The sequence below is a fragment of the Theropithecus gelada genome, chromosome 16 (assembly GCF_003255815.1).
Source record: "Theropithecus gelada isolate Dixy chromosome 16, Tgel_1.0, whole genome shotgun sequence".
Classification (NCBI taxonomy): domain Eukaryota; kingdom Metazoa; phylum Chordata; class Mammalia; order Primates; family Cercopithecidae; genus Theropithecus; species Theropithecus gelada.
In genome coordinates this window covers 56,943,123-56,970,243 of record NC_037684.1, presented here as the reverse complement: position 1 = coordinate 56,970,243, position 27,121 = coordinate 56,943,123, and the positions used below count along the sequence as shown (strand labels likewise).

General features: G+C 51.5%; 1 protein-coding gene across 2 annotated transcripts in view; it reads left to right on the top strand.

Annotated features, from left to right (window-relative positions):
* Positions 1-6,683, top strand: part of VPS53 (VPS53, GARP complex subunit) — a 164,038-nt gene extending 157,355 nt beyond the window's left edge. For both annotated transcript variants that reach the window (XM_025363020.1, XM_025363018.1), the window contains 3 exons: positions 3,375-3,512; positions 5,344-5,448; positions 6,127-6,683. In XM_025363020.1, the coding sequence (XP_025218805.1) occupies positions 3,375-3,512; positions 5,344-5,448; positions 6,127-6,297 (414 nt within the window). In that variant the 3' untranslated portion in view covers positions 6,298-6,683. The remainder of the gene's footprint in view (positions 1-3,374; positions 3,513-5,343; positions 5,449-6,126) is intronic.
* The last annotated feature ends 20,438 nt before the right edge of the window (positions 6,684-27,121 follow it).

The following is a 27,121-nucleotide window of genomic DNA, read 5'->3' as shown; positions in this document are numbered from 1 at the left end:
AAAAAAAAAAAAAAAAAAAAAAAAAAAATGGCATTAGACATATCATTTCCCCACTTGCTTTTTTTGCCCAACTTACTATTTTCTGAGATTTATGCATGTTGATGGATGCTATGTGCACCCATTCATTTTATCCTCAGCATCATACTCCACTGGACGAATGCGCTGTCATTTGTTCATTCATTCCACTGTTGATGGACGTGTAGGTTGTTTCCAAACTTTTGCTTTTATAAATAGCAGATGCAGGGAACGTTTTTACGTGGGCAAGAATTTCTCTAATGGATATAAGTATAAATGCTGTTACGGGTTATATACATCTCCAACTAAGGAAATGTCACTAAATTTCCCCTAACGTGCTTGAACTAACTTCTGTTCTCACCACGAGTCTGCATTTCAGTGTGGCTGTGCCCATGCTAGATTTATCACCTGTTTACCTCTGACTCTGATGGGTGTATTATGGACATCTGTGGCTTTAATTTGCATTTCTCAATTACTAATCAGGTGACGTGTCATTTCATATGCCTTTCGGGCATTTGAGTTTCCTCTTTTGTGAATCCAGTGTTGGTAGTGTTTGCCTGTTGTGAATCCAGTGTTGGTAGTGTTTGCCTGTTGTGAATCCAGTGTTGGTAGTGTTTGCCTGTTGTTGTGTCGCTGTTGGGATAGTTCGTCCTTTTCCTGTTGATGTGTAGGAATCTTCATGTTCTGAACCCCGTTCCCTTGTCAATGTTGCACATATCTTCTCCTGATTTGTGTCTTGTCTTTTACTTTGTTTGTTTCTTCTGATATAGACTCCTTTCATTTTAGGGTAGGTGGTTCATTTTTTCTCATGGTTGACATTCTTCTCCACCCATAAGCAATGAAAATAATCTCTGTATTTTCTTCCTCTTTTTTTTTTCTTTTTTTTTTTTTTGAGACAGTGTCTTGCTCTGTCACCCAGGCTGTAGTGCAAACCTCCCAGGTTCAAGCGATTCTCCTGCCTCAGCCTCCCAAGTAGCTGGGATTACAGGCATGCACCACCACACTCAGCTAATTTTTGTATTTTTAGTAGAGATGAGGTTTCTCCATGTTGGCCAGGCTGGTCTCAAACTCCTGACCTCAGGTGATCCACCTGCCTCAGCCTCCTAAAGTTCTGGAATTACAGGTGTGAGCCACTGTGCCCTGTATTTTCTTCTTAAAGTTTTTCTTTGTATATCTAAGAATTTAATCCACTTGGAATGCTTTTGAGGCTTGTGCTGGGCTCCTCGGAGGAAGAGCAGTGGTCATTTCCACTGTAGTTCTGGAAAGTGTGCTCACGCCAGGCCTTCATGTGGGCTTGGGCAATCTGTGCCATTCCCCCTCCTGGAGGTTTACATACCATTTTCTCTGAGCCCTTGGCCTTTTCAACAAAGTAGACACTGGGATAGTAAGAATTTCCATCTCTGGAAATCCAGAAAGGTCCAAAATGCCCTGCACTTTGCTGGCTACAATTGAATGACCTGTGTGGTGCAGGCCTTTGACTAGCTGCAGAACCACGTGAAATTGCTCTGACCGTGGTGTAATTCCTTACCACATCGAAATTATTCCACATGAAACACTGACGTCTTCCCCACGTTTCTACCACTGTCAAAATTATAATTGCCTTAACCCTTAAGTTCACAGTATCTCTCATTACTTAGTTTCTCTTTAGTCATTCGTTCTTCTGTCCAAAGCAAAGTAAATGGGAAATTGGAGGATGCAAAGTGTCGCGGGGCCTGAAGAATCCCATTTCTCACCTGCCTAATAGGATGACAGAAGGCTTTCCCAAAGAAGCAGGCAGTGGCAGAGTACAGGCCTTGCCCTGAACATACGTTTGGCCGTTATCACTGGAGTTTAGTGGTGGCATTGGGAGCTGTCACCCGACTGCCGCCGTTGTCTGCTTGGTGACCATGTGGTTCCATTCTCCTAAGCCATCTCAACAGGCCAGAGTACACCCTTCTGGCTTCAGCCATTTCTCTGCTCCCTGGTTGCCAAAAGCAACGGCGGCAGCAGAGCAGGGCAGTCAGCAGGAGTCAGTGTGAGCTCGACGCCAAAACCACCCAGGGACATTTACCTGGCAACCGGAAATGGAATTCCAGCTTCCCGTCTATCTTTTGTCTAACCCCTTACCTGGCAACCGGAAATGGAATTCCAGCTCCCGTCTACCTTTTGTCTATCCTCGTCCGTCGCATGAGATGAGTCTGGCGAGTTAATCCTCTGGAACTTTTTCTCATCTGTAAAATGGGAACGATAAATAACCTCCAGGGTAGGTAAGGCCTTACGCAGATTAAATGCGACAAAACGTTCCTCATGTCATTCCCAGCAGTCAGTGGGCCTTCAGGACTATGGGTGTCCTTCTAGATAATTGGCATCCCAGAGAACCAGAACAAACAGAGGAAAAGGTAGATTGTTGCCAGGATACAATGTTTACATTTGGGTAAATCTCCTACATCCTCAATAACATCCAGAGAAATTCAAAGTACAACGATAATGAGTTACTCTTTTTTGTGTAATGAATAATCAGGATTTGATGAGTTTTCAGTGCTGATAAGGGTGCAGTCTACACTGCTGGCAGAGGTGTAAATGGGTCCATTCCATTGGAAAGATCTTAAAGTTTACACCGCCGCACACATCACAGAGTACTGCAGAACCATTAAAAATCACTGTTCTTCTTTAGAGATAGGATCTTGCCGTGTGGCCCAGGCTAGAGTGCAGTTAAAAACCATGATTTGCTTTTAAAGACTACAAAGATGGGAAAGTAGAATATAAAAATTGTATATATTAAGTGAGAAAAACAGGTTATAAACTGGTATATACGTACAGTATAATTCTGATCTAGTTTTATGGACGGGTTGTCATTTGTTTTTGAGACAGTGTCTCCCTCTATCACCCAGGCTGGGAGAGTTACAGTGGCACAGTCTTGACTCCCTGCAGCCTCAACCTCCCAGGCTTAAGCAGTCCACCCACCTCAGCCTTCCCCAGTAGCTGGGACCACAGGTGCGCACTACCACGCCTGGCTAATTTTTGCATTTTTTGTGGAGGCGGGGTTTTGCCGTGTTGCCCAGGCTGGTCTCAAACTCCTGAGCTCAAGCGATCCTGCTGCCTGGGCCTCCTGAAGTGCTGGGATTACAGGTGGGAGCCACGGCTCCTGGCCCCCGATTCAGTTTTTTATAGACGTACAGTAGGCCGGCTCCTTGATGTCGTTTTTCCTAGGTAATGGGAATTATACCTAATTTTTTTCTTGTATATTTCTGTTTATTTCCCAAATTTTTTGCAACGAGAATGTGTTACGTGTATAATGAGAAAAACATGCCTCGTTGGCCTGGGTCCACTCGGCACTGGGTCGCTGGAAGGGGCCGGTGATGCTCTGCTTTGCTCCACAGCTGCTGCTGGACACCCACTCGCTGAAGATGGTCCTGCTCGATCTCCCCTCCATTGGCTCGCAGGTGGTGAGGAAGGCACCCGCCAGCTACACCAAGATTGTTGTCAAAGGCATGACCCGGGCTGAGATGATCCTCAAGGTGATGGCTTGTGTCCTTCCGGGGATTCTGTTACAAGGGGCCGGTTATTCAATCTCTTTTTCTGAGAAGCTTTGGTGTTGAAAGCACAGGGTGGGTCCCGTCCTCACCAGCCTCAAAGCACGTCCACGTTCTTGGGCTGAACTGGATTTTGGCCTCATCAGATGTTGTTGAAAGTCTGTGGATCATTACTGGGGCTCAGGAATTCCTTCTGACAAATGAATTTCTTGTTGTTGTGGGATTCTCTTGTCATCAGATGCAGTCAAGCCTGGAGGGCAGGTGGTCGCCACGGTGAATCAGTGTATGTCAGGGCTGTGCTTCTCAGCAGGAATGTCAGGCACAGCCCTCAGTTCCTCCCCTCCACATCAGCCTTTCTGGCTTTCTGTACTCTGCCACTTTACATGAACTCTGAACAGATGTTGTAGTAACTGAATCTAATCAGCAAATGGATTTTTAAAAGCTCCATTTAACAAAAGACTGTACTTTGGGTGAGGAACGTCTGAAGCCCTGAGCATCTGCCTCTGGTTTCCAGCTATTTGGAAGAGCGGGGATGAGGCCTGGAGAACAGATGGTCCTGTGGTGATATGGTCTTAAAAGCCCAGGACCTGTAGGCTCTTCAGGACACTTCCTAAACCAGATGGCTCAGGGACGGCAGGAGTAGGAAGTGGCAGCAGGGCATCAGTCACCGGTGGGATGTGGGTGAGGATGGAGCAGCCCGTGTGTGTGAGGATGGAGCAGTTCGTGTGTGTGAGGATGGAGCAGCCCGTGTGTGTGAGGATGGAGCAGCCCGTGTGGGTGAGGATGGAGCAGCCCGTGTGTGTGAGGATGGAGCAGCCCGTGTGGGTGAGGATCGAGCAGCCCACACGTGTGTGTGAGGATTGAGCAGCCCGTGTGGGTGAGGATGGAGCAGCCCGTGTGGGTGAGGATGGAGCAGCTCGTGTGGGTGAGGATGGAGCAGCTCGTGTGGGTGAGGATCGAGCAGCTCGTGTGTGTGAGGATCGAGCAGCCCGTGTGGGTGAGGATCGAGCAGCCCGTGTGGGTGAGGATGGAGCAGCCCGTGTGGGTGAGGATGGAGCAGCTCATGTGGGTGAGGATGAAACTGCCTCATCATATTCTTCCCCTGCTGCTTACTGCTGGGGAGGAGAGCATGCGATCTGGGAATTATCTGCAGAGGGTGCCTGAGTGAACTCCTCCTTGCCATTCTTTGGTTCAGCCTCAGGAATTCAAAACAAATCAGTCTGCTGGGGAAAGAAAATCAGATACTGCATTCCAGAACCAAATGGAAATGAATGAGGGTTCAGTGCAGTCCTTTGTTTGTGTGTTAATTGATAGTTTAACTGAGTTGTTACATGAAGTTCCAGATTTTAAGTCTTCAAAAAGGTGAGGCAGCTTTGGCATTTTTGTTTTTGCAGAAATCCACTTACTTATACCAGCTCTTTTTGCCACCCATTTCTCAGGAATCACAGTACATCAAGGCAGAAGGATCCCGTACCGTGTACCCGTGAAATCCTCCAGCAGGGACCCTCTCACGCAGGGTTTCCCAAATGGTTCCGATAGTTTAAAAACCACCTGGGACCCCACCCGGGCCTACTGAATTACGGTCTTTAGAGGAGGAGTCCAGGAACCTGTACGTCACAAAGGAGCGCAGGTGTATTTAGGATTCAGCAAATTTAGGACATTGCTGTAGTGGCCTGTGACGATGAGATGGGCCACTGGGGCGTTTGTAGGTCGGGTTGCTGCTGCTTAAGGAAACCTCGCAGAATCCGTTTTGCGCTCGGCTGGCAAGTGAGGAGTGCGTTTCCTGAGGGGCCTGCTCCTGTCTCCCCTGCCGTAGGTAGTGATGGCCCCTCATGAACCGTTGGTGGTGTTCGTTGACAACTACATCAAACTCCTCACAGACTGCAACACAGAAACCTTCCAGAAGATTCTGGACATGAAGGTTGGTGCGGGGTCCTGTGTCATCCACACCTGCTCATCCACCTCACCCTCAGCGGTTCTCAACCGGGGGGTTGGGATACAGGTTCCTGGGGGGCTCTCTCAAAATGCACGTGCCTGGCTCCGCAGAGCAAACCGGATTCGGAGAAGCCTCTGGAGGAGGATGGCCCCAGGCGTGTGCCCCTCGGGATTCCGACAGGCCCTGCATGCCCTGCTGAGGCCCCCTGCACAGGGAGGATGGGGCAGGGGCAGGGGCATGAGGACAGGAGTGTTGTCCTTCCCACCGTCTGGACCTACCCCTTCTGTCTCAGCCCCTTCTTGACCTGCTCCTTCTTATCTCAGCCCCTTCTTGACCTGCCCCTTCTCCTCTCTCAGCCCCTTCTTGACCTGCCTCTTCTCTCTCAGCCCCTTGACCTGCCCCTTCTCCTCTCTCAGCCCCTTGACCTGCCCCTTCTCCTCTCTCAGCCCCTTCTTTCTCTTCCTTTACCGTTTCTTCCCCTCTCTTTTTTCTCCCACACTACTACCCAGGGCTGATGAGTCCCCTGAGGACAGGGTTCGCCGTCAGCCTGGAGTAACTATGCTGTCTACAGAGCCTCTGCTCACCCCATACCCAGGTACCGCGCTCTCCCCTGTGGGCCGTTCTAGCCCAGACTTCCTGACGGTTCTCCTCTCTCAACCTCAGGGGCTGAAGAGGAGCGAGCAGAGCAGCATGCTGGAACTCCTGCGCCAGCGGCTCCCCGCACCGCCCTCAGGGGCGGAAAGCTCCGGCTCGCTGTCCCTGATGGCACCCACACCGGAGCAAGAGTCGTCCCGCATCCGCAAGCTCGAGAAGCTCATTAAAAAGAGACTGTAGCAGCAGCAAGGGGCCCTTGCTCCTGGCCGGCCACCCTCAGCACCCCGTTCCCCAGAAGCCCCCGACCCCTCCTGTGCTCCCGGCACTCTCACATCGTCGGTCTTCACGCTTTCGGGGACATGTGGGTTGTAAGAGTCTCTCCCAGGCCCTGTCTCACTTCCTGCCCTAATCGAAGATGCTGAGCAAGGGCTGGGCTCTGAGGGCGGTTTCGACGATCTCTGGTTCCCGAAGCAGAGGCAGCAGGAGGGGGAAGATCCCTCAGCTGCCCTTGACTCATGTAGCCTCCCCATGGCAGTCGCACCCTCTGACACACGGGCCCCACCGTGCACCCACCCGTCCAGGCAACCTGAACAAGGATGCCTGGGTCTCACTCCTCCTCCCTCCCTCCTCCCTCCCTCCTCCCTCCCTCCTCCCCCCATCCTCCCTCCATCCTCCCTCCGTCCTCCCTCCCTCCTCCCTCCCTCCTCCCTCCGTCCTCCCTCCCTCCTCCCTCCCTCCTCCCTCCCTCCTCCCTCCGTCCTCCCTCTCTCTGTGGCCGGCTGAGGTTTCCCCTTCTGCCAGAGCTGAGTTTCCTCTCCCATCTCTGGGCTTGGCCCTAGGGCCTGAGTTAATGAAGTGGCAGGTGACAGGCTCTTCATGGAGGCCGTGGGACCAGGTGTATTCCCATGGAAATCCCAGTTTCCTGGCCCATATTTTGTTTCTGATGCTTGTCATGACCTTACATGGCCAGTTATCCCTGTGTTCCTGCGGTTTCTCAGTTGTCTCCAAAGGAGAGATGTCCTCTGTGTCTGTCACCAGGAAGGGCGTATGTGCCAGGCCTTCAAGCAGGTGTCCTGTCTGCCCTGGGGCTCCTGACTTGGGTAAGGGCAGACCCAGATCTGACAGTGGCTCTGCCTGGCACACTCGCCGGGCTGTGTGAGCAGATTCTTTCCTTCTTTTTTTTTTTCTTTTAGAGACGGGGTCTCTGTCACCCAGGCCGGAGTGCAGTGGCACGATCTAGGCTCACTGCAACCTCTGCCTCCTGGGTTCAAGCAGTTCTCCTGCCTCAGCCTCCTGAGTATCTGAGATTACAGGCGTGAGCCACCGCGCCCAGCCCCTTCCTCCAATTCTTTACTCCCACTCTGCTCCTGGCTTCTAGGGAAGGGAAACCAGGAAGTTCACTTGGAAAACGTTTCCTAGGCTTTCTCATCCGATGAAGCCGTGGGAACACTCAGAAGTCCATCCCCTCGAATCCCTTTCTGCCCACTCATCTTCAGGTCCACAGCACTTGCCAGCGTCATCTGAAATAGCAAAGGTGATGTGCAGTGTCCCATTTGTATGTTCCTGTGTCATGAGAAGGAGCCCGGGGCTCTGTGTTCCTGTGTTACAGGAAGGAGCCTGGGGTTCTGGATGCCTCAGGAACAGAATATGGACCTTAAACACCAGGCTGAGAGCCTGGCCTGGCACGCAGCCTGCCCCCGCCTGCCCTTGCTGTCCACCACGGGCTCTCGCAGCAGGGCTTGCCGAAGAGACTGCTCCCGGCCTCTCGCATCATCCTGCATCCAGAGAACAGGCAGCATATCGAGCTGTTACCCTGACTCACTCAGTTCCCTTGAAGCCAAGCCTCAGTTAACCATGACCACAGCTACAGCCAACCACCGTTGTTGCTGCCCGCTTTTGCTCAAGAATGATATCTTGACAGGCACAGTGGCTCATGCCTGTAGTCCCAACACTTTGGGAGGCCAAGGCAGGAGGATCATTTGAGCCCAAGAGTTCGAGACCAGCCCGGGCAATGTAGAGACCTCTACAAAAATAAAAATTTGCAAGGTGTGGTGGCATGCACCTGTAGTCCCAACTGCTAGGGAGGCTGAGGTGGGCAGATTGCTTGAGCTCAGTAGTTGGAGACCAGCCTGGGCAACCTGGTGAAACCAAAAATAAAAAAACTTGACCGGGCGTGGTGGCTCACGCTTGTAATCACAGCACTTTGGGAGGCTGAGGCAGGTGGATCACCTGAGGTCAGGAATTCGAGACCAGCCTGGCCAACATGGCAAAACCCTGTCTCACCTAAAAATACAAAAATTAGCCGGGTGTGGTGGCGGATTCCTGTAATCCCAGCTACTGGGGAGGCTGAGGCAGGAGAATCACTTGAACCTGGGAGGCAGAGGCTGCACTGAGCGGAGATCACGCCACTGCACTCCAGCCTGGGTGACAGAGCAAGACCCTGTCTCAAAAAGTTTTCAGGACAGAGGAAATTTCCTGAAAATCCGTAAAACTCGTAACAGCCATACAGTAGGAACAAGGTTTGAAAATCTGCCTGGAAACCTGATTTCCTCGTCCCCACCTTGTTTCCCAGCATAACCACTGCTCTGTGCCCCTGCCCTCTCTGCCAGCCCTTCTCCCCGACGCCATCCAGCTCTGATCCTGAGCCTCATTTCTTCATCAGCTTCCAGAATGTCCTTGCTAGCCGGTATGACTCTCATGCATCGAGCATCTCAAATTCGAGAATGTGGAGGAGAAAATAAGTGGTGTGAGAAGGGCGTGCAGCCTTTAGTTGAGGTCTGTGAGGAAAAGATTCCAAATAAGACAAGGGCAGGGAGGGGGTCGGGAGAGCCCCCGGGAAGCCCTGTAGAAGGCCCCCCAGCCCACGGGGTTTCTGTGGTAACGCAGCCTGAGCTGTACAGTTGAGAAGGGGCAGTGGGGCCCATCTCCAAATAGCACAGCCAGTTCAGCCGTCTGTCCTCGACCCGGGAGAGCTGGGACAGCCAGTGGACTCCCGCACCTGGTTCTTGTCACTCCCAGCGTTTGTGTACAGATCCCCACTTCTCTTTTTGGTTCGTTGGTGAGGAGTCGTTTTCCGGACGATTCCATCACAGCATTGAGCTGTCAAGCTCCTGTTCTCCACATTTGGTGGTCACAGCCAGGGAAGTTGCTGCCTTGATTTGTTACATTGTCAGTAATCCCCAAGGAGCCAATGGATGTCAGTAGGAGTTCTGTTCAGTGTCTCCTTGATGGGGACTGAGTACTGTGTAAAGGCACTGTGTTTCTCTTCTGGGGGTGTGCAGCAGAACCACCTGGGGCCTTTTAAAAACTACGGATGCCAGCCTGGCGCAGTGGCTCACGCCTGGAATCCCAGCACTGTGGGAGGCCGAGTTGGGCAGATCACCAGCTCAGGAGATCCAGACCATCCTGGCCAACATGGTGAAACCCTGTCTCTACTAAATACAAAAATGAGCTGGCTGTGGTGGTGGGTGCCTGTAATCCCAGCTACTCGGGAGGCTGAGGCAGGAGAATCACTTGAACCCGGGAGGTGGAGGCTGCAGTGAGCCAAGATCGCACCACTGCACTCCAGCCTGGCGGCAGAGCGAGACTCCATCTCAAAAAAAAAAAAAAACAAAAACAAAAACAAAACCATGCCTGGAGATGTTGAGTCCATCAGTTTGGATGGGGCCTGGCATACAGGTTAAAAGTCCCGTAGGTAATTATAACGTTTGCACCTCGTTTAGAGCCATTGTAGCAGAGACAGGTTTGCTTTGTGGAAGGGCTCCTGCCGCGCGTTTTCATGCGTGCGTGTGTTTCTGACTCTAAGCTACAAGTGTGCCGACGTTGCACTTGAGCTGGTACCAGCGTGGTGGATTCTTTTTTTGTTTTTTTTTTTGAGACGGAGTCTCGCTCTGTCGCCCAGACTGGAGTGCAGTGGCCGGATCTCAGCTCACTGCAAGCTCCGCCTCCTGGGTTCACGCCATTCTCCTGCCTCAGCCTCCCGAGTAGCTGGGACTACAGGCGCCGCCACCTCGCCCGGCTAGTTTTTTGTATTTTTAGTAGAGACGGGGTTTCACCGTGTAAGCCAGGATGGTCTTGATCTCCTGACCTCGTGATCCACCCGTCTCGGCCTCCCAAAGTGCTGGGATTACAGGCGTGAGCCACCACGCCCAACCAACGTGGTGGATTCTTTACTGATAACAGCTTTCATTTTAAACTTGGGTTGGGCCGGGCGCGGTGGCTCACGCCTGTAATCCCAGCACTTTGGGAGGCCGAGGTGGGCGGATCACCTGAGGTCAGGAGATCGAGACCAGCCTGGCCAACATGGTGAAACCCCGTCTCTGCTAAAAATTAAAAAAAAAAAAAAAGCCAGGCAGGTGGTGGGTGCCTGTAGTCCCAGCTACTTGGGGAGGCTGAGGCAGGAGAATCAGTCGAATCCAGGAGGCGGAGGTTGCAGTGAGCCGAGGTCCCACCACTGCACTCCAGCCTGGAAGACAGTAAGACTCAACTTTTGTTGGTGGGGACCATGCCAGGAATTGGGCTCTGAACATACTAATTAGGATTCTTCTTGTTTTGATGACCAAACCCCAAGCAGAAGCTTTATTTATTAACATCACTTCAAAAATAACATATCAAAGGAGCACCCTAGGCCAGGTGCAGTGGCTCACACGCTTTGGGAGACTGAGGTGGGAAGATTGCTTGAGCCCAGGACTGCAAGACAAGCCTGGGCAACACAGTGAGACCCCATCTCTGTTAATAAAAAAATAGGCCGGGCACGGTGGCTCATGCCTGTAATCCCAGCACTTTGGGAGGCCAAGGCAGGTGGATCATGTGAGGTCAGGAGTTTGAGACCAGCCTGGCCAACATGGTGAAACCCCATCTCTACTAAAAATACAAAATAAGCCAGGCGTGGTGGTAGGCACCTGGAATCCCAGCTACTCGGGAGGCTGAGGCAGGAGAATCGCTTGAACCCGGGAGGCGGAGGCTGCAGTGAGCCGAGGTCATGCCATTGCACTCCAGCCTGGGCGACGGAGCGAGACTCTCTTAAAAAAAAAATAAAAGGAGCACCCATGGATGAAAGCAGCAGCTAACAGCTCTGTGATTCAGCCAAACCTAGATATCGTGCCCATTCCTTCCCCTCGGTCCATTTTCTCTAGCCCCTTTAAAAACCAAAAAACAAGCAACTTTGAAGTCACGTTGGGTTTAAAATAAATAGTGATAATTTGTATAATCAATAAAGGGTTCAATCTGCTTTTACTATGGGGACTTCTCTGAAAGCTGGCTTAGCGGTGCTTCGGCCAGAGAACATTCTGTGTGGACTCTGACAGTGAAACAGGAGGCGTAGTGGACAAGGTGTTCTGATCTCCAAACCCAGCTCAGGGATTGAAGCTAACTACCGCCACTCCTTCCTCTCTGGAAGAACAAAGAGCCAGTACCCAGGACTCTGCCCATCCCCGAGAAGGGGTGCCTGATTTCTTACGTCTAGGGTGGCTCCTCCATGCAGATCAGACAGGACTGAGAGCAGACCAGCCGAGACCAGCATGACCCACACAGGGCAGGTCTGAGGCTGCTGCCTGATGCAGGGTATGGCACGAACCCTTCCTGAATTGCCTCGGATAAGGAGACCTGGTTCCCTGTTGACAGAATGCCAGGGGAAATGCCACAAGTGCACAGCTGGAAATGGGATTCCTTCCCCAGGAAGAGCCCTCGCAATAACCTGCCGCAACCTGCCTGCTTGAGGGTGACAGCAAGTGTCTCACACTTCTTGCCAACTCCAAGTCAGATTCCTAAAAATAAAATAGAGCTGCACTGGGCCATTTAAGCAAAAGCCTTAGAAACATGGACACGTGGAATGCTGGCCTGCATGACGGGTTCGATTACATTTTATATATTAAATAAAAATTCCCAGTTTAGTATTCATCAGAATAGCCTCTTGGACCCTCGAAGTTCCACACCTTTGGGAGATGCAAATTTCCTTAAAATAAAGGGATTTTTTTGTGTGTGTGAATAGCTTTCATTTTCTCCATCTGGAAGTGATTTATCCCTGCATGTCAGAGCACAAAATACTGCCATAAATTAGAGCGTTGCTGGATGGCATTTGCTAGAATGTATTTCCTTACTGCTGACAGAAAACAGAACAGACTCTAGGAAAGAATTAGCAGGCCCGTGACCTTGGCCCCTCCCAGCGGCTGCCCTCCCTTCCCTGACAGTCTAAGGAAGCAACGTGTGGGAGCAGAATGTGGCCGACCGAGCCCAGTCCTGGCCTGTCCGGTTGCAGTAGAGTCTCTGTAAAGTGTAAAGTGTTTCGCTTCTGACTTGGAACCCTTCTTGCCCTGTGAATTTCTATCCTGTGAACATTCCCTTCCCTGTCCTTGCCGTTCCCCTCACAGCCTGCTCTTCCAGTGACTGCCAAGTGATTTCTCTCCTGCACGCGTGCGTCCATCCTGTTTCCTTAGTCGCTGGATGGACGTTTTGCCATGAAAACGCTTTGGGAAGTCCCGTGTCCTTTCAACAGTGGAAAGCTGGCTGCGGCCCTTCCATGAGGCTCCAGGATCATTACCTCGTTTCCATTCTTTCTTTTCAACAGCTCCCCATTGTACTAGGGAAGCCAAGGGATCAACCTAATGAGAAAAGAACCTTCCCTGTAGCCCACCTGGAAGGGCATTGCCTGCCAGCTCCTTCCTTCTCAGCTACGTGGACAGGAGGGAAGAGGAGGTGGCAATCCGTGGGACATGAAGGACGTGTCCACTTGAAGTGAAAGCAGCCTGGGATTGGAAGCGTCCACAGAAGACCTGATCTGCAAGGCCTTGATCTGGACCTGGCGCTTTGACACTGGGCGAGTCACCGATCCCCTGAGCATCTGTTTTCAATATTGCTGAGAGGGAATTATAATGAATATTGGCTGTGAAGGTCACACAAGACCGGGCTATATGCACTTGCTCTGCAAAAGCCATAAGACAGTGTGAAGTGTGTTCGTGATCACCTGCGGGCAGGAGCCTGTGGCTGTCTTGCCTGGACTGGCTTTTTTAAACATGGCCGAGTGGTGACAAATCGTGCGGCCGCGTGCAGACTGCATCCTCAGCGAGGTCAGCATATCTGGTCTTTGCCTTTTTAGGTCATGGCTGTGATTTCCAGCCTACACGAGAGTTTTAAAAGACTGAGCAGGATCCCCTTCCCCTGGCAGCTGCTGCTTCCGTAGCATTTTGGGACAAACCTGCAGACACTGAGAAGAGAGCTTCCTCCCTCGTGGGGCTGGTGGCGAGGCTGCCTGTTGTGGAAAACAGGGCACATCTCCTGTGAATGTGAACCGCAAGGGTTGCCAGAGGCTCCCTTCCAGAAAATTTCCTTAGGTGTCTGGTGACCACAGAGCAGACACTTCTCCCGACAGGGACAAAAATTCTGCCTGCCTTTGTTTCTTTTTCTTTTTTGTCCTTTTACTTATTCTTGATTTTGTTTGTTTGTTTGTTTGTTTTTGCTATGATGCCCAAAAAACTAAGCAAGATTAACTTGGGACAGGCAGCTCTAACTGGGAACCCTGAGCTCGCAGGCTTCCCAGTTTGGATTACTTTCCAATTGTGTTTCAAAGATGTTTAGACTTTTCCCAAGGCCAGCCTAATCCTTGTAATCAGCCCAAAAGTTCCTCTCTGGCTCTGTCTGTCCCCTTTGAGGGTGTTGGCTCAGAGAACCGGGGGCGATACGAGATGTTAAAATAAAAAGAATGTCCAGCGTCTCGCCCCCGGGAGTGCTGCTCACTTCACTCCAGGGCTCCAGGAGCTTCTGCTCAGTCATCAAATGGAATTTGCACAATTGTCTTCCTCCTGTTCAGCTTCTCAACAAACTTCCCTCTACTTCCAGGGCCAAGAAAAGTATTTGCAGAGTGGGCTGCAGCTTTCAGGGGTCTCAGGTGAAATGGTGGCAAGAAACCCCAGCTCCCTTCACGTGTTTGCTCTGTGCTGATGGAAAAGGAAGGCGTTTCTCTGCTGCCAAAGAGACCCCGTTCCACAGGGTTCTTCACAAAATCAAGCACTGCGATGGACTGATGGGAGCAGCCACTGGAGGGCTTTAGAAGACAAATGGAAAACATATCAAATGCTGTATAAAGAAAACATCCGTTTACACATACAGCCCCCCACAGCCTCATACCCACACCCGATATGAAATGCTGTATAAAGAAACATCAGTTTACACACAGCCCCTCACAGCCTCATACCCACACCCAATATCAAATGCTGTATAAAGAAACATCAGTTTACACACACAGCCCCTCACAGCCTCATACGCACACCCAATATCAAATGCTGTATAAAGAAACATCAGTTTACACACACACAGCCCCTCACTGCCTCATATGCACACCCAATATCAAATGCTGTATAAAGAAACATCAGTTTACACACACACAGCCCCTCACTGCCTCATACACCCAATATCAAATGCTGTATAAACATCAGTTTACACACAGAGAGTCTCCCACAGCCTCATACTCATGCCTCTCACATGCTTGCACAGCCCTAAAGGATCCAGAGCATTGGCTCAGCAGCTGGCCAGCTCGGAGGTCAGAGGAGGGTGCTGAGGGGAGTGGAGGTCAGTTGGGGTAGCCCTGGGCCCTGGCTGCACAGTCCAGCTGCCGTGTGGCCTGCCTGTATTACCTTTGGTCATGAGAGGGTCTGGGCCATTCAGGGCTATCTGTACATGTTGGTGGGGTGGGAAGGAAAAGGTAACTGCGTATTTACTGTGTCCTGGATATGTTATCACATCTCATTGGATCAAATTCCTGCTAAGTTTAACTCCGTTTACCGGATGGGACTTGGAGGCTCAGAGAGGGTAAGTGACAGGCCCAAGGATATGTGGCTAGTATGGGGGCGTGCCACGATTTGATATGTGACTAATGAGGGGTGAGCCAGGATTTGATGTGTGACTAATGAGGGGTGAGCCAGGATTCGATATGTGACCAGTGAGGGGTGAGCCAGGATTCGATATGTGACCAGTGAGGGGGGAGCCAGGATTTGATGTGTGACTAGTGAGGGATGGGCCAGGATTTGACATGTGACTAGTCGGGGGTGAGCCAGGATTCGATATGTGACTAGTAAGGGAGTGAGCCAGGATTCGATATGTGACTAGTCGGGGGTGAGCCAGGATTCAATATGTGACTAGTAAGGGGGTGGGCCAGGATTTGATATGTGACTAGTGAGGGGTGAGCCAGGATTTGATATGTGACTAGTGAGGGGTGAGCCAGGATTTGATATGTGGCTAGTGAGGGGTGAGCCAGGATTCGATATGTGGCTAGTGAGGGGTGAGCCAGGATTCGATATGTGACTAGTGAGGGGGTGAGCCAGGGTTTAGCTCAAGCCTTTGTTCCAACATCCGTGCCCTTTGTACTACACCAGCAATTTTCAAATTTATTGGACAAAATTTTACACTGGATTGCCACTATACAAAACAGATAAAAGTATTTTATGAATATATGAGTTCAAATATTTTTCACAGGAAATCAGTAAAAGCATTGAAACTATTCCAGTAAATAGGAAGCATTTTAAACCAAGGTTATGGATGAAAATGTATATGTATCAACCCCAGTTTACTTCTGGGTTTTGCTTTGGTTGCACAGAATAGAAATCTTGATTTAATCCAGCTAAGAATTTGCAAATAGTATCCATTTTGTTTTGTTTTAAACAGCTCTTCTTGGAGTGGTAGAGGCTCTTCAATTAAACAGAAGTGGCAGGAGACTCTTTGTCTCCTGAGTCTTCACGGCGGTGAGCAGCCCTTGGAGTAAGAGGTTAACACAAGCAAGGGCCTCCGACATCTTACATTTGCCCCAGAAAACATTTGAGGTTGCGCGTTGCGTTATTACCATTTTTAATGTTTAGTTTTTAGAACTAAAACTAAATGCATTTTAAAAGTGAAGTTAGGGCCGGGCGCGGTGGCTCACGACTGGAATCCCAGCGCTCTGGGAGGCCGAGACGGGTGGGTCAGGAGATCGAGACCATCCTGGCTAACACGGTGAAACCCTATCTCTACTAAAAATACAAAAAATTAGCCGGGCGTGGTGGCGGGCGCCTGTAGTCCCAGCTACTTGGGAGGCTGAGGCAGGAGAATGGGGTGAACCCGGAAGGTGGAGCTTTCAGTGAGCCAAGATCGCGCCACTGCACTCCAGCCTGGGGGACAGAGCGAGACTCCGTCTCAAAAAACAAACAAACAAACAAAAAGGGAAGTTAGAATAAAACTTTTGTAGAGGTTCTCCACCAAAACATCACTGAAGATTTCCAGGTTTCCCCAGGTGTCCGTTTGGAAGCTGCTGCCCTCCTTGACACATGTCGCTCATTGTTTTTCTGGATTAGATGGGAGGGGAGCCTTGGCACTGTTACCTAGTACAGGAAAGGGCACGGTTTGACTTGAGGTAGCCACCCATTCAACAATAGCACCTAACCTCTCTCCCAAATTCTGTGCAAATTCAGGTTGAGCATCCCTAACCCAAGGTGCTCGGGCCCAGGAGTGTCTTGGAGTTCAGCTTTTTTTGGATTTTGGAATGTGTGTATTATATACGTACCAGTTCGGCATCACTAATCGGAAAATCCCAAATCCAGATTGCTTCAGTGAACGCTTCCTCTGGGTGTCATGTCGGCACTCGAAGTGTTTCGGATTTTGGAGCATTTTGAATTTCGGACGCTCGACCCGTAAGGCTGGGGGGCACAGTTGAGGCCTTGTGGCCTTTGGAGATAACACATGAGAACTCTCTGAGTAACCCCTGGTGCAAGGCAGACACGTTCTGAGAACAAAGCAGTGACACTGGGATGGAGGAGGGGTTTGGTCAGAGTGAGGTGGGCGATCAGAAGCACCTGATCCTTCCAAAAAGCCCCAAATCTTGTGCTGGAGACCTGGCATGACCGCGTAGGTAGCGCTTCCCGACCTTTGCAGCCAGAAGTGAGGACATGAGTAACTCCTGTTGCCTCAACAGAAGAGGCTGCTGGGCCTGGGGACACCTGCCTCCCTCCCCAGCCCCAAGGCTAAGGGGATGAGTATCTGCTCATTTGCCGGATACCTTTGCGGTGGCCCCAACTCTCCAGTTGGGAAACTCGGAATTGGGGCATGAAGGTTGGAATTAGAACGTCGGGGTTGGGGGGCCTGTTTGTTTCCGTGTCGGGAACTCTGTCAAAGTCCCTCCGTTTGTAGATGGGACACTGAGATCTCAAGAGTATGGATCACTGGCTTACTCCCCGCCATAGAAGAGGAGTGGCAAAAACTAAACCACCCGTGTACATGCCGCTCTGGATACCACACCGCTTTCCCTAGCTGTCCAGTCCTGGGGTATGTCCTTCGCCCCACCCAGGTCCTCAGAGATTGTGCCCTTTCGCCCTCTGCTTGCAGAAGTGAACACGGGTCCCCCCGCTTTTCCTGATCCCACTCCCCCCACAGCCCGTCGGTTTTCTTAGTGCGTCAAGGGGAGTCCACTGCCCCCATCCACACATGCATTCGCGCCGAGCAAGTCAGCCTCCATCTCAACCTCTGTCCTGACCCTGCTCTCGAAGGTCACCTGTGCCCTTCTTGCCCGACTCACATCTGTCCTGACCCTTATGCTGAAGGTCACCGATGCTCTTCTAGCCTGACACATTCTTCACCTACAGATGGTTCCCGACTTACGATGGTCCCGCTTAACGAGTTTTCGACTTTACAATGGTGCAAAAGTGATTCGTGACCAGTACAAACCCTACCCGGAGCACCTGTACAGCCGCTGTTTTCACCTTCAGTGGGAACAGATGCGTAAGATGAATCACATGAGACAGTCAACACTCTATTGTAAAATAGGCCTCGTGTTACAGGATGTTGCCAAACTGCGGGATACTGTGACTGTTCTGAGCATGCGTAAGGTAGGCTAAGCTATGACATTGGGCAGGTTAGGTGTATTGAATGCATTTTTGACTTAACATGTCCAACTTACAGTGGGTTTATTGGGACGTAACATTCATCAGTGGAGGGGCATCTGTGTGTGAGTCCCCTTCCCCCCGGATTCTCCCTTAACCGTGTGAGTCCCCCTGTCCCCGGAATCCTCCCTTAACTGTGTGAGTCCCCCTGTCCCCGGAATCCTCCCTTAACTGTGTGAGTCCCCCTGTCCCCGGAATTATCTCTTAACTACGTGAGTCCCCCTCCCCCCGGATTCCCCCTTAACTGCGTGAGTCCCCCTCTCCCCGGATTCTCCCTTAACTCCTTTGACACTTTGTTGCTTTACTGGCTCCAGGACTTGTTAGTCTTGTTCCCCAGCACTCCTCTCCTTCTGAGCCTTGACAGCGGCCAGGCCTTGAGGTCTTAGGCCCCCTGTTTTCGTGCCAGGCTCCTGAGGACTTACCTGCCATCACAGGTGCAAACACCAGCTACACCTGAGCTCCCCGCGATTTTCAGTTCCTGTCCTCTAGCCCACTCCCATCATTAGCTTATATGCACCATCTCGAGGTACGCATAGCCGCCTTCCTGAATCCCCCATTTTTCTTTCTTTCTTTCTTTCTTTTTTTTTTTTTTCCTTGTTTTTGAGACAGAGTCTCATTCTGTTGCCCAGTCTTGTCTCCAACTCTTGGGCTCAAGTGATCCTCCCACCTCGGCCTCCCAAAGTGCAGGGATTACAGGCGTGAGCCGCCGCGCCCGGCTGAATTCTCCATTTCTAAATGGCTCCACCTTCCTTTCCTAGAGCCTCAGTCTCAACACCGTAGTCACCGCTAACGACTCTGTTGTCAGCCAATATGGTTAGTTTATCATAAACTTTTTTTCTTAATGATTATATAGACAACAGTCACAGAAATCAAAAGAAAATCTTGCCCCAACAAATCAAGAATGGAAGTCCCAGGAAGCCCGCACAGGCGGGTCTCCGTGTGCGGAAGCCACTCTCCCCGGGCTCCGGGCTGGGCCTGCTGCACGCCTCTTTCCTTAGGTTTCTCAGAAGGTGCTAAGGAGCCTGGCTCCAGCGGGTGACTTCTCAAAACCGATGACACTGATGGCTCAGTGGTCTGTGCTGCTATTTACCCTATAATATTGCAATAGCAACACTCATTTTTAAAGTGCAATGGGCCGGACGCGGTGGCTCACACCTCTAATTCCAGCACTTTGGGAGGCCGAGGCCGGAAGATCAAGAGGTCAGGAGTTCGAGACCAGCCTGGCCAACATGGTGAAAGCCCATCTCTCCTAAAGATAACAAAAAATTAGCCAAACATCGTGGTGCACACCTGTAATCCCAGCTGCTCGGGAGGCTGAGGCAGGAGAATTGTTTGAGCCCGGGAGGGGGAGATTGCAGTGAGCCGAGATGGCGCCATTGCACTCCAGCCTGGGCAATAGGGTGAGACTCCATCTCAAGAAAAAAAAAAAAAAAAATTAGCCAGTTGTGGTGGCAGGTGCCTGTAATCCCAGCTACTCGGGAGGCTGAGGCAGAAGAATCACTTGAACCCAGGAGGTGGAGGTTTCAGTGAGCTGAGATTGTGCCACTGCACTCCAGCCTGTGCACAGCCTGGACGACAGAATGAGACTCTGTCTCTAAATAAATAAATAAATCTACATGGAAATGTATCAGAAGTGCTGCTCTCCTTTGAAGACTTCTCTGTGTCTTTATGTGGGAAAAGGAAGGGGACACTTTGCTAAAAAAAATAATAATATGAAGCATATTTTTCTGCAGCTTAATAATACAGTTGCCCCTCAGTATCCACGGGGCGTTGGTTCCAGGGCCCCCCACCTGCCAGATGACAAAATCCTGGATGCTCAGGTCCCAGGCCCCACGTCAGCCCTGTGGAACCCGTGGATACCAAAATTTGGGTCTTGACTTCTCAGCGTCCTGAGAATTCTGTATTTTTATTCCAGAGTTGGTTGAATCTGTAGCTGCAAAACTGAGGGATGCAGAAGGCTGTACATCTTGGACTTTTCCCTTGCCGTGTATAAATCTACTCATTCTTTTTAATGGCTGCGTGGTGTCTTATAGCTCAACTATGCCATCATTTTTTTTTTCTCTTTCTTTCTCTCCCTTCCTTCCTTCCTTCCTTCCTTGTTTTTTCTTTTTTTTTGAAGGAGCCTCGCTCTGTCGCCCAGGCTGCTGGAGTGCAGTGGCACGATCTCAGTGGTGCGATTTCGGCTCACTGCAACCTCTGCCTCCCAGGTTCAAGGGATTCTCCTGCCTCAGCCTCTTGAGTAGCGGGGATTACACGTGCCCGCCACCATGCCTGGCTAATTTTTGTATTTTTTAGTAGAGATGGGGTTTCACCACGCTGGCCAGGCTGGTCTCAAACTCCTGACCTCAGGTGATCTGCCCGTCTCGGCCTCCCCGTGTTGGGATTACAGGCGTGAGCCACCGCGCCCGGCTCCATCATTTCATCAGTGCTATGGTTTGAATGTATATGTCCCTCCAGAATTCTTACGTTGAGACTGAATCCCCAACGTGATAGTATGAAGACGCGGGGTCCTTAGGAAATGGTTAAATCGTGAAGGAGGGACCTCAAGAACGGGAGTATGACCTTACAAAGAGGTGCAGGGGAGCTGTGTGATGCCCTGTGACTTTCTGGCTTCTGCCACGTAACAAGCAACGTGGCACCATCTTGGAAGCGGAGCAGCCCTGTCTGGGCACGGAGTCCGTCAGCACCTGATCTTGGACGTCCCGGCCTCCAGAGCTGTAAGGAACAAGGATCTACTATTTATCAATTAGTCTGTGGCACTTTATTATAGCAGCGTGAACAGACTGAGACAGCCAGTCTTCAAGCGGCATAGCCAACAGGCTGTGTTTAGTTGTTTGGTATTAGGATAGCGTCATCTCTGAAAATCTTTCTGCAAATGTCTTTGCTTGCGTGTACTCACATTTTTGTAGGACATTATCCTAGAATGGTTACATTTCCACTTAAAATGATTAAGGCCGGGCATGGTGGCTCACACCTATAATCCCAGCACTTTGGAAGACCAAGGCAGGCAGATGACTTGAGCCCAGGAGTTTGAGAGTGACCTGGGCAACCCTGTGAAACCCCATCTCTACAAAAAATTATCTGGGTGTGGTGGTGCGCTCCTGTAGTCCCAGCTACTCGGGAGGTTGAGGCGGGAGGATCGCTTGAACCCCGGGATGTCAAGGCTGCAGTGAGCTGTGACTGTACCGCTGCACTCCAGCCTGGGTGACAGCGAGACCCTGTTTCAAAAAGGAAAAAAGAAATCAGATTAAAGGACGTGTACATTTGAAATGTCGCCAGCTCTTGCCAAAACACCTGCTGCAGTTTGTTTTGCTGCACACCCCCATGGTGGGTGTGTGGGCACCCACCGCACATCCTCACTCACCCTGGGTGGTTTTTCCTGCTTGTTGAGATAGAGGATGTAGTTTCATCTCTATCTGTAGAAACCCAGTAAGCAGAGGTTCCCCTTTGGTTTTCATTGCACAAGACCAGCTGTGACCCAACTGTGTCTTACAAGAGAGTGTTCTTATTCAAGGTCTATTGAGTAAACACCCGTGCCCTTCCTCCCGGTCGGGGGTGCTCCAGTGCGTGGCCTGTGCCCTTCCTCCCGGTCGGGGGTGCTCCAGTGCGTGGCCTGTGCCCTTCCTCCCGGTCGGGGGTCCTCCAGTGCGTGACCTGTGCCCTTCCTCCCGGTCGGGGGTCCTCCAGTGCGTGCCCTGTGCCCTTCCTCCCGGTCAGGGGTCCTCCAGTGCGTGCCTTGTGCCCTTCCTCTCGGTCAGGGGTCCTCCAGTGCGTGGCTTGTGCTCCAGTGTGTGGCTTGTGCCCTTCCTCCCGGTCAGGGGTCCTCCAGTGCGTGGCTTGTGCCCTTCCTCCCGGTCAGGGGTCCTCCAGTGCGTGGCTTGTGCCCTTCCTCCCGGTCAGGGGTCCTCCAGTGCGTGGCTTGTGCCCTTCCTCCCGGTCAGGGGTCCTCCAGTGCGTGGCTTGTGCCCTTCCTCCCGGTCAGGGGTCCTCCAGTGCGTGGCTTGTGCCCTTCCTCCCGGTCAGGGGTCCTCCAGTGCGTGGCTTGTGCCCTTCCTCCCGGTCAGGGGTCCTCCAGTGCGTGGCTTGTGCCCTTCCTCCCGGTCAGGGGTCCTCCAGTGCGTGGCTTGTGCCCTTCCTCCCGGTCAGGGGTCCTCCAGTGCGTGGCTTGTGCCCTTCCTCCCGGTCAGGGGTCCTCCAGTGCGTGGCTTGTGCCCTTCCTCCCGGTCAGGGGTCCTCCAGTGCGTGGCTTGTGCCCTTCCTCCCGGTCAGGGGTCCTCCAGTGCGTGGCTTGTGCCCTTCCTCCCGGTCAGGGGTCCTCCAGTGCGTGATTCTTGGTTCGCTCAGGATATCAATGATCATCCTTTGTATAGGTAGTGAGGTCACATGTTGCTGTTAAGTGGTTTTTCTATTCTTTGCCCCTTTCCGCGGCAGCAGGTGGGGCATCGTCTATGCCGTGCGCTCAGGTGCAGACCGTATCGAGATAATTGCTCGAATTCTTGTGTAGACTTTTGTAATTCTTCAGTAGAGACAAAAATCTTGGACTCCATGCCATCAATGTAAGAATGTTGGAATGCTGTTTTGGTTTGTTTTCTTATTCTAAAAGTCTGCCTTTAAATGTTAAGCACCAAAATGCTGAAGGATTTTGCACCAATCCACACTATCACCACAGGGATGGGACGTCTGGACATAAACATTTTTTTCCACCTAAAAAGAAAGAAAGTGGATTTTGCCCAGCAGGTGAGAAAAGAAAAGCCAGAGAGGCTTAAAGTCTTGTAGGTCCCTGAGAAGAAAGCTGGAGCCCTAGCACTCTGGGCCGAGCCCTAGTAGGAGAGAAACCCCCATCAGCTTGAGAGGATCCTAATCTAGAAGCCACTGCCTGGGTTCCAGCAATTCCCCTGCGAGGCTGAAGCCCCCATAGAGAAGTTCTATGTTCAATAGAGTGCCAGGAGGCAGAGAGTGAGGACCTGAGGGTGCTGTTCAGCCAGAGAGGCCTAAGGGGGAGGCCTCTGTGTACCGCAGAGTCCCTCCTACCCCATCATGGGCAGGTAATGGCTGCTAAGAGCTCCCAAGCTCCCAGTAGTAAAAGGACCAGCACATTGGCCGAGACCTGGATTTGGGACAAGCAGAATGCAAAACAGGCGGCACGTGGATACCAAAGCAGAGAGTAGCGCTGGATGTGGTGGCTCCCACCTGTAATCCCAGCACTGTGGGAGGCCAAGGTGGGCAGATCACCTGAGGTCAGGAGTTCAAGACCAGCCCAGGCAGCCTGGCCAAACCCCATCTCTACTAAAAATACAAAAATTAGCTGGGTGTGGTGGTGCACGCCTGTAGTCCCAGTACTCGGGAGGTTGAGGCAGGAGAATCACTGGAACCTGGGAGGCAGAGATTACAGTGAGCTGAGATCACACCATTGCACTCCAGCCTAGATGAGAGAGCAAGACTCAAAATTAAATTAAATTAAATTAAATTAAATTAAATTGCTGATAATAGCTGGGCAAGGTGGCTCACGGCTGTAATCCCAGAACTTTGGGAGGCTGAGGTGAGTGGATCACTTGAGGTCAGCAGTTCAAGACCAGCCTGGTCAACATGGTGAAACCACGTCTCTGCTAAAAATACAAAAATTAGATGGGTGTGGTGGCAGGTGCCTGTAGTCCCAGCTACTCTGGAGGCTGAGGTAGTAGAATCGCTTGGACCTGGGAGGCGGAGGTTGCAGTGAGCTGAGATCTCACCTCTGCACTCCAGCCTGGGCCACAGATACTCTGTCTTAAAGAAAAAAACCAGGCTGGGCGCGGTGGCTCAAGCCTGTAATCCCAGCACTTTGGGAGGCCGAGACGGGCGGATCACAAGGTCAGGAGATCGAGACCATCCTGGCTAACACGGTGAAACCCCGTCTCTACTAAAAAATACAAAAAACTAGCCGGGTGCAGTGGCGGGCGCCTGTAGTCCCAGCTACTCGGGAGGCTGAGGCAGGAGAATGGTGTGAACCCGGGAGGCGGAGCTTGCAGTGAGCTGAGATCCGGTCACTGCACTCCAGCCTGGGCGGCAAAGCGAGACTCCGTCTCAAAAAAAAAAAAAAAAAAGAAAAAGAAAGAAAAAAAGCAGAGAGTGGCGCTCAATGGCTGAGCAGAACAAGTTACACATCAGTAGAGGCCAGGGAGGTGGGAAGATGAGCACGGGCCAGGTGCTCACCACCAGCCTCCCAGCCTTGCTGTCAGGATGCCAGATAAGCCTCCCAGGTGCCACCACCTTGGCCCAGCACCCCTCCCTTCTCTGCCTTGCCTTGCCTCTCCTCTCCTCTTCCTTTCCCTCCCTCCCTTCCTCCCTTCTTCCCTTCCTTCCTTCGTCTCTCTCTCTCTCTCTCTCTCTCTCTTTCTTTCAACAGAGTCTCACTCTGTCACCTAGGCTGGAGTGCAGTGGTGCGATCTTGGCTCACTGCAGCCTCTGCCTCCCAGGCTCCAGCGATTCTCCCCTCTCAGCCTCCCAAGCAGTTGGGACTACAGGCACACGCCACCACACTGGGCTAGTTTTTGTATTTTTTGTAGAGATGGCATTTCACGGTGTTGCCCATACTGATCTCTTCTGAGCTCAAGTAGTCCTCCTGCCTCAGCCTCCTGAGTAGCTGGGATTACAGGCATGCACCACCACGCCCAGCTAAGTTTTGTATTTTTAGTAGAGACGGGGTTTCTCCATGTTGGCTACTAGGCTGGTCTCGAACTCCTGGCCTCAAGTGACTCATCTGCCTCGGCCTCCCAAAGCGCTGGGATTACAGGCATGAGCCACTGTACCCAGCCCTCAAAGGGGTGTTTTTAAAATTTGATGTTTGTGTCTTGGTCTAGCCCTGCAGGGTTCGAGGTTTTTTTTTTTTGTTTGTTTGTTTTTTTGAGATGAAGTCTTGCTCTGTCGCCCAGGCTGGAGTGCAGTGGTCTGATCTCGGCTCACTGCAAGCTCCGCCTCCCGGGTTCGCTCCATTCTCCTGCCGCAGCCTCCCGAGTAGCTGAGACTACAGGCGCCCACCACCATGCTCAGCTAATTTTTTGTGTTTTTAGTAGAGACGGGGTTTCACCTGTTAGCCAGGATGGTCTCGACCTCCTGACCTCGTGATCCACCCGCCTCGGCCTCCCAAAGTGCTGGGATTACAGGCGTGAGCCACTGCGCCTGGCCCTAGGGTTCAAGTTTGAACCCTACAGGGAAGGCAGACATAAAGGAAGCCACGGGGCTTCGGGACCACCCTACCCCTGTAACCAGGAGGACTGAGAGGCACTTTGCAGCAGAACAACCACAGCCTAGTGCCTGCGAGCTACAGGGGCCCTTTGCTACCACCAGTATTGGCAGCAGTGCCCAGGGCTTTGGGCGGTTCCTGGCAAGGGGCAAGGAGCATAGGGCAAGGGGACCGTACCCATGTGCCACTGCTGCCACCTCTCTCAAGCGGCTGCAGGGCCTGATGGTGCTCGCAGCAGGGGCACCCTATCGGAGGACCGTGGTGGTTCACTGTCACACACCTTAGAAGAACCAGAGGCCAGGACAGTGAGGGCTAGAAAAAGAAAAGAAAATTAATAGCAGGCATTCCATGTGTGTGACCAGGTTTATTTATGAGCTTATGAAAGACACCTTTGGGGATTCTTATGAAAGACGCCTTCGAGGATTCCCAGACGTACTTGTCAGTGGTTGGAGATGGGGGTGGAAGTCCTACAAGGGAGGGGGGAGAGGGGCAACCACACAGCCCCAGTTGGCCCCAGGCAGATGTGGCCTGGGAAGAGATAAGACCCTCCCTCACCCCAAGTTCTTCCCTCTCTGGCTCATTCTCAGTAAAGACCCAAAACTGAAACACATTTCTTCAAAGCATGTAAATGTCTTCAGCAAGTATCATGCTGCGAACCACAGCTGCCTCCAGCCTACACGTATTCTGCTCTGAACCGGGTAGGAGAGGGATGCATGAAGCCACTGCCGCTCCTGGGAATGACACAGCTGGTCACCTGTCGTTGTGTGGAGCAAACAGGCTGCCTCCAAGGGCCCTCGCTCTCCGTCCCTTCCCGGCAGCCCCCGCAGACCCAAATCCTCAAGGGGTCCTAGAGGACTGTGGAGAACTTTGAGCCTGCCTTTGGAGTGTGGCCACACGGACCAGACATTTGATCCCTGGAGATAATGACAGCACGCCCTTCTAGCAATTCAGCCCAAGAGCCAAGGGTCTTCGATTGCTCAACCAATGGCTGTTTTTCTGGCCTGCAAGTCCTCGTCCAGTGCGAATATGCAGAACGGAGCCAGAAGTGCAAGTGTATTGATGCAGCTCCAAGGAGGCCATGTGCCCCAGCTCTTTGCAAAATCCCATCTGGATTTATTTTGCAGAAGACAAGGAAGGTCCTTTTCTGTGTAACTAGGGAGCATTAGGGAGAATCAGCTCTTAGTTTACAAAGAGGCCTCCAGAGTGGAGCCGTGTTTGACGGGCATCAGGGGACTCCCCACACCGGGCACACTGGACTGACAGATGCCAGCTGCACTTGCTGTCTGGGTTTGTGTCATCATTTGGGCCTGGCCAGGCCCCACGTCTCCAACCAAACTGATGGTCTCCCAACTGAGAGATCAGAAAAAAAAAAGCCAACCGGGCACGGTGGCTCACACCTATAATCCCAGCACTTTAGGAGGCCAAGGCAGGTAGATCACCTGAGGTCAGGAGTTTGAGATTAGCCTGGCTGATCTCAACATGATGAAACCCCGTCTCTACTAAAAATACAAAAATTAACCGGGTGTAGTGGCGGGCTCCTGTATTCCCAGCTACTTGGGAGGTTGAGGCAGGAGAATCACTTGAACCCGGGAGGTGGAGGTTGCAGTGAGCCAAGATCGTGCCACTACACTGCAACCTAAGCAACAAAAGCAAAACGCTGTCTCAACAACAACAGCAGCAAAAACCCCAAACAAACAAAAAACAAAACAAGCCAGCCTGTTCCTTCAGACCTGATAGTCCTAAAAGTGAGAAGTTTGGTAGCCCTTTGCCTCTATCTGGTTCAGGCCATCTTTGCGAGTCCCAGAGGCTCAGGGTTATTAATCGACCTCATCAACATCTGTGCGTACACTCATATGGGTTGTGTTGTATCAGGTTGTGTTTTTAATTCAGTTCGCTTCTTTACTGAATATGACAGATCCCTTTCGATGTTCTTTGAAAACTATCACCT